The 12,500-nt window shown below is 42.9% G+C and overlaps 1 protein-coding gene across 1 annotated transcript; it reads left to right on the plus strand.

The window, feature by feature from the left end:
* Positions 1-1,835: 1,835 nt before the first annotated feature.
* Positions 1,836-8,224, plus strand: LOC311116664 (gamma-aminobutyric acid receptor subunit beta-2-like; the record flags this gene model as incomplete). The annotated part of the gene is made up of 5 exons (XM_084191721.1): positions 1,836-1,973; positions 2,191-2,343; positions 5,742-5,986; positions 6,313-6,453; positions 7,838-8,224. Coding segments are annotated over 5 exons (1,064 nt in total), but the record flags the coding sequence as incomplete, so codon positions are not given.
* Between the last annotated feature and the right edge of the window lie 4,276 nt (positions 8,225-12,500).

Below are 12,500 nucleotides of genomic sequence, written 5' to 3' on the forward strand. Positions count from 1 at the left end.
GAGAGGGGGTAGAGAGGGAGGGAGAGAGGGGGTAGAGAGTCGGGGAGAGGGGGTAGAGAGAGGGAGAGAGGGGGTAGAGAGAGGGGGAGAGGGGGTAGAGAGGGAGGGAGAGAGGGGGTAGAGAGAGGGGGAGAGGGGGTAGAGAGGGAGGGAGAGAGGGGGTAGAGAGAGAGGGAGAGAGGGGGTAGAGAGAGAGGGAGAGGGAGAGAGGGGGTAGAGAGAGTAAGAGAGGGGGTAGAGAGAGAGGGAGAGAGGGGGTAGAGAGAGAGGGAGAGAGGGGGTAGAGAGAGGGGAGAGGGGGTAGAGAGAGAGGGAGAGAGGGGGTAGAGAGAGAGGGAGAGAGGGGGTAGAGAGAGAGGGAGAGGGAGAGAGGGGGTAGAGAGTCGGGGAGAGGGGGTAGAGAGAGGGAGAGAGGGGGTAGAGAGAGAGGGAGAAAGTGGGTAGAGAGAGGGGGAGAGGGGGTAGAGAGGGAGGGAGAGAGGGGGTAGAGAGAGAGGGAGAGAGGGGGTAGAGAGAGAGGGAGAGGGAGAGAGGGGGTAGAGAGAGTAAGAGAGGGGGTAGAGAGAGAGGGAGAGAGGGGGTAGAGAGAGAGGGAGAGAGGGGAAATGCCTGCCCTGCCTGCATGCTGCCTGTGTTATGATGCCCTATATGACAGAGGCTGAGGTTAACTCAACAGAAGGGTTAACACAATATAGGAGTTATCACAATAAAAGGGTTCATACAAAAGAAGGGTTATCACAATATAGGAGTTATCACAATAAAAGGGTTAATACAAAAGAAGGGTTATCACAATATAGGAGTTATCACAATAAAAGGGTTAATACAAAAGAAGGGTTATCACAATAGAAGGGTTATCACAATAGAAGGGTTATCACAACATAAGGGTTATCACAACATAAGGGTTATCACAATAGAAGGGTTATCACAATAGAAGGGTTATCACAACATAATAGTTATCACAATATAAGGGTTATCACAACAGAAGGGTTAATACAATAGAAGGGTTATCACAATAGCAGGGTTTTCACAACAGAAGGGTTAACACAAGATAAGGGTTATCACAACAGAAGGGTTATCACAACAGAAGGGTTATCACAACATAAGGGTTATCACAACAGAAGGGTTATCACAACAGAAGGGTTATCACAACAGAATAGTTATCACAATAGCAGGGTTTTCACAACATAAGGGTTATCACAACAGAAGGGTTAACACAAGATAAGGGTTATCACAACAGAAGGGTTATCACAACAGAAGGGTTATCACAACAGAAGGGTTAACACAAGATAAGGGTTATCACAACATAAGGGTTATCACAACATAAGGGTTATCACAACAGAAGGGTTAACACAAGATAAGGGTTATCACAACATAAGGGTTATCACAACAGAAGGGTTAACACAACATAAGGGTTATCACAACATAAGGGTTATCACAACAGAAGGGTTATCACAACATAAGGGTTAACACAACATAAGGGTTAACACAACAGAATGCAACATGAGGATCTACCCAGTTAGCTAACAATTTTTGGTCCCCTGAAATGTCCTCTGAAATGTCTATTTATAATTGTATTTATTATTGAACCTCACATGATGTTCTCTAGTAGCATTTGACTCACCAGAATATACATTGTTGATATAAATAGTAAACATGACAGGAACAAGAATATAATCTTTGAGGAACACCAGTTGTCAACTCAACATGTGTGAGAGCCTCGTGTCCCTGCCGTTTGACATTGACCATAACCATTTGAGTATTACTCACATTCTGCCCACACTATGTTAGTGTGGTATGTATTCTAAGTCTCCAGTACCTGTGTTTGTCCCCTGCAGATGGCTACACCACTGATGACATTGAGTTCTACTGGCGAGGGGGAGATGGAGCTGTGTCTGGGGTGGAGAGAATAGAGCTGCCTCAGTTCTCTATCGTGGACTACAAACTGGTCTCCAAGAATGTGGTCTTCTCTACAGGTACACAGTGGCGGCCATTTTGATACAGTATACCTATGTATATCTATGGTTATACTGTAGCATTTCAGGGGGTGATACACAGATATTCTGTATATTACCTTTCTATGCTTTAGAGTTCTTATTCCATCCACTTTAGGTTGTTATTGTGAAAGACAATGTATTCTCGATGGTTTGCCTGGTTAAATAAATAAAGTTCTGTCTGTATTCCTCCGTGTAGGTTCCTACCCCCGTCTGTCTCTGAGCTTCAAGCTGAAGAGGAACATCGGCTACTTTATCCTGCAGACCTACATGCCCTCTATCCTGATCACCATCCTGTCCTGGGTCTCCTTCTGGATCAACTACGATGCCTCCGCTGCCAGAGTGGCCCTGGGTAAGACTGCCCGTCGATCGATCAATAACGCCATCGAGATTCATCAGTCAATCAACCAATCAATCAATCAATCAATCAATCAATCAATCGAATTAAACGTATACAGTATAGCCATGTTTACAAACATTGTAGTCGTAGTGTTCGCATTGTTCAAAATGTAATGTAAAACATGCATTGTTGTCCATGGGTGACGTATGAGAGAAAGAAATGAAGCATTAATATTCTGCCCTAAACCAGCTACGACTGCAATTAGATAGCTCCCTTGCACCTTGATCCTATTGCTATCTAATGACAATCAGAACCATTCGTGAAACCGTAACCCAGGTTATTGGCCAATAATGATGTAAAATACTTGATAACGATAAGGTCCTAATGAGCGCCTCAGCCCACTGACCTGTGTCAGTTGATTGTCTGTTATTGACCCTTCATAGTCCTAATGAGCGCCTCTAAAAACACAGTTAACTAACGTATCAAACAATGGGTGTATTGGTCTAATAACACAGATAACTAACGTATCAAACACAATGGGTGTATTGGTCTAATAACACAGATAACTAAGTATCAAACAAGGGGTGTATTGGTCTAATAACACAGATAACTAACGTATCAAACACAAGGGGTGTATTGGTCTAATAACACAGATAACTAATGTATCAAACACAATGGGTGTATTGGTCTAATAACACAGATAACTAACGTATCAAACACAATGGGTGTATTGGTCTAATAACACAGATAACTAAGGATCAAACAAGGGGTGTATTGGTCTAATAACACAGATAACTAACGTATCAAACACAATGGGTGTATTGGTCTAATAACACAGATAACTAAGTATCAAACAAGGGGTGTATTGGTCTAATAACACAGTTAACTAACGTATCAAACACAAGGGGTGTATTGGTCTAATAACACAGATAACTAATGTATCAAACACAATGGGTGTATTGGTCTAATAACACAGATAACTAACGTATCAAACACAATGGGTGTATTGGTCTAATAACACAGATAACTAATGTATCAAACACAAGGGGTGTATTGGTCTAATAACACAGATAACTAATGTATCAAACACAATGGGTGTATTGGTCTAATAACACAGATAACTAATGTATCAAACACAAGGGGTGTATTGGTCTAATAACACAGATAACTAATGTATCAAACACAATGGGTGTATTGGTCTAATAACACAGATAACTAATGTATCAAACACAAGGGGTGTATTGGTCTAATAACACAGATAACTAATGTATCAAACACAATGGGTGTATTGGTCTAATAACACAGATAACTAAGGATCAAACACAAGGGGTGTATTGGTCTAATAACACAGATAACTAAGGATCAAACACAATGGGTGTATTGGTCTAATAACACAGATAACTAATGTATCAAACACAAGGGGTGTATTGGGCCTATAAACCCAGGTGAATCGTGTCGTGACTAATACCAGGGCTGCGTCGCAAAAGACACCCTATTCCCTATATAGTGCACTACCCCATAGGGCTCTGGTAAAAAAAAGTGCACTATGTAGGGAATAAGGTGTCTTTTGGGACGCAGCCCTGACGGTTAAAGGGGATAACACTGGGCTGCTCCTGATATCTATAGACACAGGGTCTGTACCTTCTTATATCTACAGACACAGGGTCTGTACCTCCTTATATCTACAGACACAGGGTCTGTACCTTCTTATATCTACAGACACAGGGTCTGTACCTTCTTATATCTACAGACACAGGGTCTGTACCTCCTTATATCTACAGACACAGGGTCTGTACCTTCTTATATCTACAGACACAGGGTCTGTACCTCCTTATATCTACAGACACAGGGTCTGTACCTTCTTATATCTACAGACACAGGGTCTGTACCTCCTTATATCTACAGACACAGGGTCTGTACCTTCTTATATCTATAGACACAGGGTTGTGTTCATTATGTCTGTAGAATGAGGATCCATCTGTCCATATGGGTTCATAAGGTCTGTAGAATGAGGATCCATCTGTCCATATGGGTTCATTATGTCTGTAGAATGAGGATCCATCTGACCATATGGGTTCATTATGTCTTTAGAATGAGGATCCATCTGTCCATATAGGTTCATTATGTCTGTGGAATGAGGAACCATCTGTCCATATGGGTTCATTATGTCTTTAGAATGAGGATCCATCAGTCCATATAATAATAATAAAGAATATGCCATTTAGCAGACGCTTTTATCCAAAGTGACTTACAGTCATGTGCGCATACATTTTTACGTATGGGTGGTCCCGGGGATCGAACACACTACCCTGGTGTTACAAGCGCCATGCTCTACCAATTGAGCTACAGAGGACCACATATGTGTTCATTATGTCTGTACCAGGACAGGGTTATTGTTTCCGGACCCTGTACCAGGACAGGGTTATTGTTTCCGGACCCTGTACCAGGACAGGGTTATTGTTTCCGGACCCTGTACCAGGACAGGGTTATTGTTTCCGGACCCTGTACCAGGACAGGGTTATTGTTTCCGGACCCTGTACCAGGACAGGGTTATTGTTTCCGGACCCTGTACCAGGACAGGGTTATTGTTTCCGGACCCTGTACCAGGACAGGGTTATTGTTTCCGGACCCTGTACCAGGACAGGGTTATTGTTTCCGGACTCTGTTACAGGACAGGGTTATTATTTCCTGACCCTGTACCAGGACAGGGTTATTGTTTCCGGACTCTGTACCAGGACAGGGTTATTGTTTCCGGACTCTGTACCAGGACAGGGTTATTGTTTCCGGACCCTGTACCAGGACAGGGTTATTGTTTCCGGACTCTGTTCCAGGACAGGGTTATTGTTTCCGGACCCTGTACCAGGACAGGGTTATTGTTTCCGGACTCTGTAACAGGACAGTGTTATTGTTTCCGGACTCTGTACCAGGACAGGGTTATGGTTTCCGGACCCTGTACCAGGACAGGGTTATTGTTTCCGGACTCTGTTCCAGGACAGGGTTATTGTTTCCGGACCCTGTACCAGGACAGGGTTATTGTTTCCGGACTCTGTAACAGGACAGTGTTATTGTTTCCGGACTCTGTACCAGGACAGGGTTATGGTTTCCCGACCCTGTACCAGGACAGGGTTATGGTTTCCCGACCCTGTACCAGGACAGGGTTATTGTTTCCGGACCCTGTACCAGGACAGGGTTATTGTTTCCGGACTCTGTAACAGGACAGGGTTATGGTTTCCCGACCCTGTACCAGGACAGGGTTATGGTTTCCCGACCCTGTACCAGGACAGGGTTATTGTTTCCGGACCCTGTACCAGGACATGATATCCAGTATAAAGCTTATAGGCTCTGAATTACTTGTTTATGACATTATTTTGGTGAATGCAGTGATTGTAAATGTAAAATGTGATCTCCAGGTATCACTACGGTGCTGACCATGACCACCATCAACACCCATCTGAGAGAGACGCTTCCTAAGATCCCCTACGTCAAGGCTATAGACATGTACCTGATGGGCTGCTTTGTATTCGTCTTCCTGGCCCTGCTAGAGTACGCCTTCGTCAACTACATCTTCTTTGGACGGGGGCCCCAGAGGCAGAAGAGGGCAGCCGAGAAACTAGCCGTCGCCAACAATGAGAAACTCCGACCCGACCCCAATAAGGTAGGTGTCTCTGGAAAGGAAGGGAGTAGGGACAGATGGTTCTAGAAAGGTTGTGTTGTTGGTGGAATGTGGTGTTGGATGCAGTAGGAGAACACAGGTTATTCTTACTCTCAAGGTCAATGTGATGCTTCTGTGATCAACTGTTGACGTGATGTCCTTTACCAGGGTTCTACTACACCTTCATGTCTCACTGGTGTAGCCATGTGTATCTATCAACCCACAGTTCAATGAAAATACATATTTATTAGTTAGACCAGGATCTGACAACATCTGACAGCAAGCTGCGATTTCTCCATGGTAACAGTGCTGATTTTGTATGCTTGCAGTGGATGGTGGGAAATGTAGTTCAGAGAGATGATGCTCTGTATGCCAGAATGAAACAGAGGGAAATTGACGCGTATGACACGATGTGGGATCCCATCTTTGTGGACGATGCCGCATTAGGACTAGGCGAGCAAAGAAATAAGGTACTGGAAGGTTTTGAAAGTCAAAACTTTAACAAATGTCATCAATCTGAATCAACCCCCCGATCAGAGGAAAATACTGTAGTATTTTTGTGCATTTCTTTGATTTTTATTCTATAGATTTTTTAAGGCAACTTTAATCATCACTTCCTACCATTGTGTTTTCTCCCTTCTCTTGATTTGCTCTTCATGCATTTTCCTAACAAACACGTCATAGTAATGGTTAAATAAATGACAGCATAGTTTGGATCAAATGGCCATCTGGAACTCAGCCTACATCTCAGTGAAGATATTATACACCTTCAATTGATGGGAAACTTGTAAAATGGAGGGACAGGAAATGCTGGTTGTAATTGCAAGCTACTCCAAAGCTAATATTGGTGTGACAGAAAAATTTACATCTGAGGTAAATTGATAACTCTCCCGAATAACAAGTGAAGCAATTGAAAGGAAATGAGATGGTTAGTGACATATTATTGCTCAGCCTAACAGAGAAGAAAAAGAGAAAATATTATTTGTCATTCTGAGTTTTGCCAACTGAGTGGCCTTGGAACAGAGTATAAACAACAGATATAACTAATAAGTTGAACATCTTTTTTTAGTTAGAGATGTTTTGTTTGGTTCTGAAGTCAGGCTATGGATGAAGAAACTTCCGATCCGATCCACTTCCTCAGTCTTCACAACGTCTCTCCTAACCTAAACCTACCTTTGACCCCTGAACCTTCAACCTTAACCTCTCCTTCATCTTTGCAATATTTCCTTATTACTATTTCTCTCAACCTTTATCCTCTCACATTTCTTCCTTTTGTTTACGTTGTTTGTTTATTTGGATTGTCTTGTTCTGACTAGACAGAATGTTAACCATATGCTGGCTGAAATTCTGAGATGACAGTGAAGAGGATTTCTCCATGAGAATGATTATACTGTTGATTTATATATATATAGTATCTTTACAGGACTGTCAACATATACTTATGTGTAATAACTAGCTATTGATTAATAATCTATAATTAAATATGACATGTTATTGTAAATACACTATGCTCTACATTGCTACTATAAGTCAAATGTGTCCCATTAGTACAACCACAGAACAATACGTGATAAACCCCTCAATCATAAACTAAGAGAACAACTAAAAACACACATAGTGCCTTTTAATTAACCATAAATATAGACATCTTTTAAGTATTTTAAGTGATCATAGATTATTTAAGAATAAGATGACCTATGAACCTTGCCTCATTTTAATTATCCGTAAATATAGACATCTTTTAAGTATTTTAAGTAAGCATAGATTATTTAAGAATAAGATGACCTATGAACCTTGCCTCCATTCACTTCCTCTCACGGCCACTCCTCTTCCTCCCCCTTCCTCCTATCACAGATTACCACCTCCCTGACTGATGATAACATCCTGTTTGGTTCCCTGGAGATGAAGAACGAGATGGGGGGTGTTCCTCCTGAGCTGTCCAGGTCCCTGGGCGCTGGGGGTCTGGGCGACCCCCGCAACACCATGCTGGCCTACGACAGCTCCACGCTGCAGTACCGTAGGGCCGCCATGGCCCGCCAGAACTACGGTGGAGGCCCCCACAGTGCCCTGGAGCGCCACGCCACCCAGAAGAAGTCCCGCCTACGGAGACGGGCCTCGCAGCTCAAGGTCAACATCCCTGACCTGGCTGATGTGAACTCCATCGACAAGTGGTCCAGGATGATCTTCCCTACTGTGTTCTCCTTCTTTAACGTGGTCTACTGGCTGTACTATGCACACTGAGGAGAGATGGATGGAGGGATATCATGGAGACGAGAGAGAGAGAGAGAGAGAGAGAGAGAGAGAGAGAGAGAGAGAGAGAGAGAGAGAGAGAGAGAGAGAGAGAGAGAGAGAGAGAGAGAGAGAGAGAGAGAGAGAGAGAGAGAGAGAGAGAGAGAGAGAGAGAGAGAGAGAGAGAGAGAGAGAGAGAGAGAGAGAGAGAGAGAGATATGGATGGAGGGATATCATGGAGACGAGAGAGAAACAGTGCACCTATTTTTTTGCTCATTCATTTTAAAGAAATGTGTGGAATAAAGGAAAATCGTTTTGGAAGGAGGGAGCGCAGCAACCGAACACTTCTTCTACAGTCAGCTTCTATCTGTCGTGACTCTTTTCTGATCTGGGAATAACTTATAATGACTGACACTTCAACAGAGGAGAGGAGAGATTTTAAAAAGACAGACAGACAGACATGGTGCCTGTTCCCGAAGAAATGTCAATATATCACTCTAATATTTGTCATTCGTAGCTTAACTCTCTGTGGATCAAATATTTATGCTTGTGTTTGCATATACTTTAAGGATTTATTTAGTTTAGTATATGTATTTCATTCATAGCCGAGCTATCTGCATCCAGGAAAGCTTTCTAGAGGGTTTTAAAGGGGTCCATCCTTGATAGACTATTTTCCTATAGTTATTGTATATCAAAAACATCCTTTAAAAAGCATGCTTCTGTTTCATTTCTGTTGCATCTCCATCTTTAATGATGGAGCACAAAGCATTTTAGTTTTTAACTAGTTGAGGTTATTTCTTCTGTGTAGCAAAGAGTGTCTTTTCACACCCATAGCTTAGGCTGAGCTTGGGGTTCAATTAGGGACCAACAACAACGGGCTACTGTAAGTGATAGTACCACAGCTGGTCAATAGGGGGCACTCTTCTCTATGGGCATTCCAATGGGTCTTCAGTGTTGCCGTTTCTGTCCTGCCAATTTGTGGGTTCATGACCTTTAACCTAGAGGTCATGACCCATCATCCATTCTGGCCATTGAAGTTCCCATGAAGGTTTCATATGTAAAAGTATAGCAAGACGGTGGATCTTGAAGCTCTGACCTGCCAAGTGTTTTTGACCTGACTCTGTTGTGCCGACATAAACTAGTAGTCCATCACATCAAACTGCCCTGGTTTAAAGAGAGAGACAATACTGTACAACCCTTGCCTCTGCATTGCCAGTGTGGGCGGCATCAAGGGGAGAGAGAATGGCTTTATTCATTTATTACCCTGGTTGGTGGCTATTTACATTGCTGTATCGAGAGAGCTAAACTCATCTTTCATTGCAATGAAAGTTGCTGCATAAATCTAGTAATCCACAATCATATCAATAGAGTTAATCGATTCTAGAACTTTGACACGTTCCATTGTGATTAGGTTTTATGTTTTGATGAATTGTAGATATAGCTTTTTAAAAAATCATGTTAAAAAGGACATGGTCCATTTTTATAAACTAGATATTTATGAAAAGCCAGATGTATAAATATTATGAATGAATGATATATTTAAACGGGTCTGTTGTTGTTTTTTGCAGTGGCCAGATTAGAAAAAGAAAACATCTTAAGTTCATCGAAGGAAAAATAATTATCACATTTTTCCTGACCCTGGACTTTGTACTTGGAGTTTTTTCTTTGTTTGTTGTTCTTATTTTTTTCCCATTTCTTTCTACTTTTAAAAGCAGCTACTTGGCAGCGAGGAAACTCAAGCACTACCATTACCTACCAACTACCAGACAATAATCAACCATCAGTCTTTTTATGCATGGATCAAAACAATTTTTTCCCCCCAGAAATGACTGCGACAGGACACGAGGTGAATCAAGCACGTTACCACGAGGCATAAGGCATATTTTGTACAAAGTTCCTGTAAATTCCAATTGTAATATTTCATAATAATGACTAATGTAAATAACTTGTGTATTGATTGTCAGCCATTATGAAGATGTATCTAAATTCAATTAAAACTAAATTCAGCCTATATATTACTTCATTTACCCAATGCATGATGGGACTGGGAGAGACTGTGTGTATACAGAGGCTCTGTTAGGGAACAGGCTAACAAGCAAATGAGCCACATATATAATCCCCTCCTTCCTTCCTTCCCTCCTTCCCTCCTTCCTTCCCTCCCTCCCTCCTTCCTTCCTTCCTTCCTTCCTTCCTTCCTTCCTTCCTTCCTTCCTTCCTTCCTTCCTTCCTTCCTTCCTTCCTTCCTTCCTTCCTTCCTTCCTTCCTTCCTTCCTTCCTTCCTTCCTTCCTTCCTTCCTTCCTTCCTTCCTGCCCTCTCTCTCACTCTCTCTCTCTCTCTCTCTCTCTCTCTCTCTCTGTCTCTCTCTCTTGCTCTTTGTCTTCATAATGTGTTCAGAATACAGCAATGCATCCATTTCTCTGGTCAAGTAGTAGTGGGGTTGTCATGGTGTGGGGCTGGGGCACGACTCAGTGTGGAGCCTCATCCAGCCAGTCAGCCATCCTGCCACGGGGGACATTAAGAGCAGAGAGCCCTGGACACATCCAGACATTCACTGGACTTACTGCTGCCTATTGTCTTTGGGGGCCCGACAGACAGACAGACAGAGAACGAGACAGGGAGACAGACAGACAGACAGACAGACAGACAGGGAGACAGGGAGACAGGGAGGCAGGGAGACAGACAGACAGACAGACAGGCAGGCAGGCAGACTGACAGACAGGGAGACAGACAGACAGACAGACAGACAGACAGACAGACAGACAGACAGACAGACAGACAGACAGACAGACAGACAGACAGACAGACAGACAGACAGACAGACAGGCAGGCAGACAGGCAGACAGACAGAGAGAGAGAGAGAGCGAGACAGACAGACAGACAGACAGACAGACAGACAGACAGACAGACAGACAGACAGACAGACAGACAGACAGACAGACAGACAGACAGACAGACAGACAGACAGAGAGAGAGCCAGACAGACAGAGAACGAGACAGACAGACAGACGGACAGACATCCCCCCTTCCTCGTCCCAATCTCACTCACAGCAAGCCAGGAGTAGAGAGATCCCTCTGACCCAATGTCGCTCTCTCACACACTCACTGTGTTCTTCCACACCCACCACCACTTCTGTTCCCTCTCCTCCCTACTTCTGATAGGACAACTACTGTTGCGGAAACGGCTGCATATAAATACGGAATGTTGAACAGTGCTGAATAGTTAATGTTTTAAAAAGTGAGTGTGGTTATTATTATGACTAATGATCATCATGCCCCTTTACACTGCTGGGACAAGTTGTTTTCTTTTTACTAGTTTAATCCCAGGCCTATTCATTAAGGGGGGAATTCCGTCCCGAGTTAAACTCGCGTAAAAGAAACGGAATTCCCTTTTATCTACATTTCTGTCTACCCGTATTCTGACCTTGAACTTAAGCATGAGAATAGCATGTTATTACATTTACATTTACGTCATTTAGCAGACGCTCTTATCCAGTGCGACTTACAAATTGGTGCATTCACCTTATAGCCAGTGGGATAACCACTTTACAATATGTTTTTTTTTGTTGTTGTTTTTTTTTGGTGGGGTAAGGGGGGGGGGGTAGAAGGATTACTTTATCCTATCCCAGGTATTCCTTAAAGAGGTGGGGTTTCAAGTGTCTCCGGAAGGTGGTGAGGGACTCCGCTGTCCTGGCGTCGTGAGGGAGCTTGTTCCACCATTGGGGTAGCTATTTACTTGGGGGGGGGGGGGATCTAAGAAATGAATGTGTGGAGGAGGTGTGTCTACAGATAACCCACTTTCCATGCAGTGTAATTTACAAATTGATAAGAGCTATTGATAAGAGCTAGATAAATTAGTAAGCCGTTTGGATAAGGAAATTGTAAATATAAAGGACAATTGTTTTAGATCTATTTTACCTTATGATCACTGGAGACAATGTGGAACCAGTCATATGGCAGCAAACTGAAGCATGTCAACATATCACCTTTTCCACAGTGAAGTTTATGACATGCTGACCTTATAACTTGCAGGGATGGAATTTGGAGACCCAAGCTATAGGCTTCTGTAGCCATTCACAAATGACAGTATAGCGCCCAACCTCCCGAGTTGATTTATGATTTCTAAAATGTTTTAATTATATGCCCAGATGTTTCACTGTATTCATTATTTTCTTTATCATGTTAAATATTAGCCACTATCGGTAGCCACCGTCAGTTATACCTAGATACATTTATAACTGTCACTTTAGTGTTAGTTTCCTTATATCATGCATCATTCCATTACATCGC

The sequence above is a fragment of the Coregonus lavaretus genome (assembly GCF_964263955.1).
Source record: "Coregonus lavaretus genome assembly, contig: HAP1_SCAFFOLD_7099, whole genome shotgun sequence".
Taxonomy (NCBI): domain Eukaryota; kingdom Metazoa; phylum Chordata; class Actinopteri; order Salmoniformes; family Salmonidae; genus Coregonus; species Coregonus lavaretus.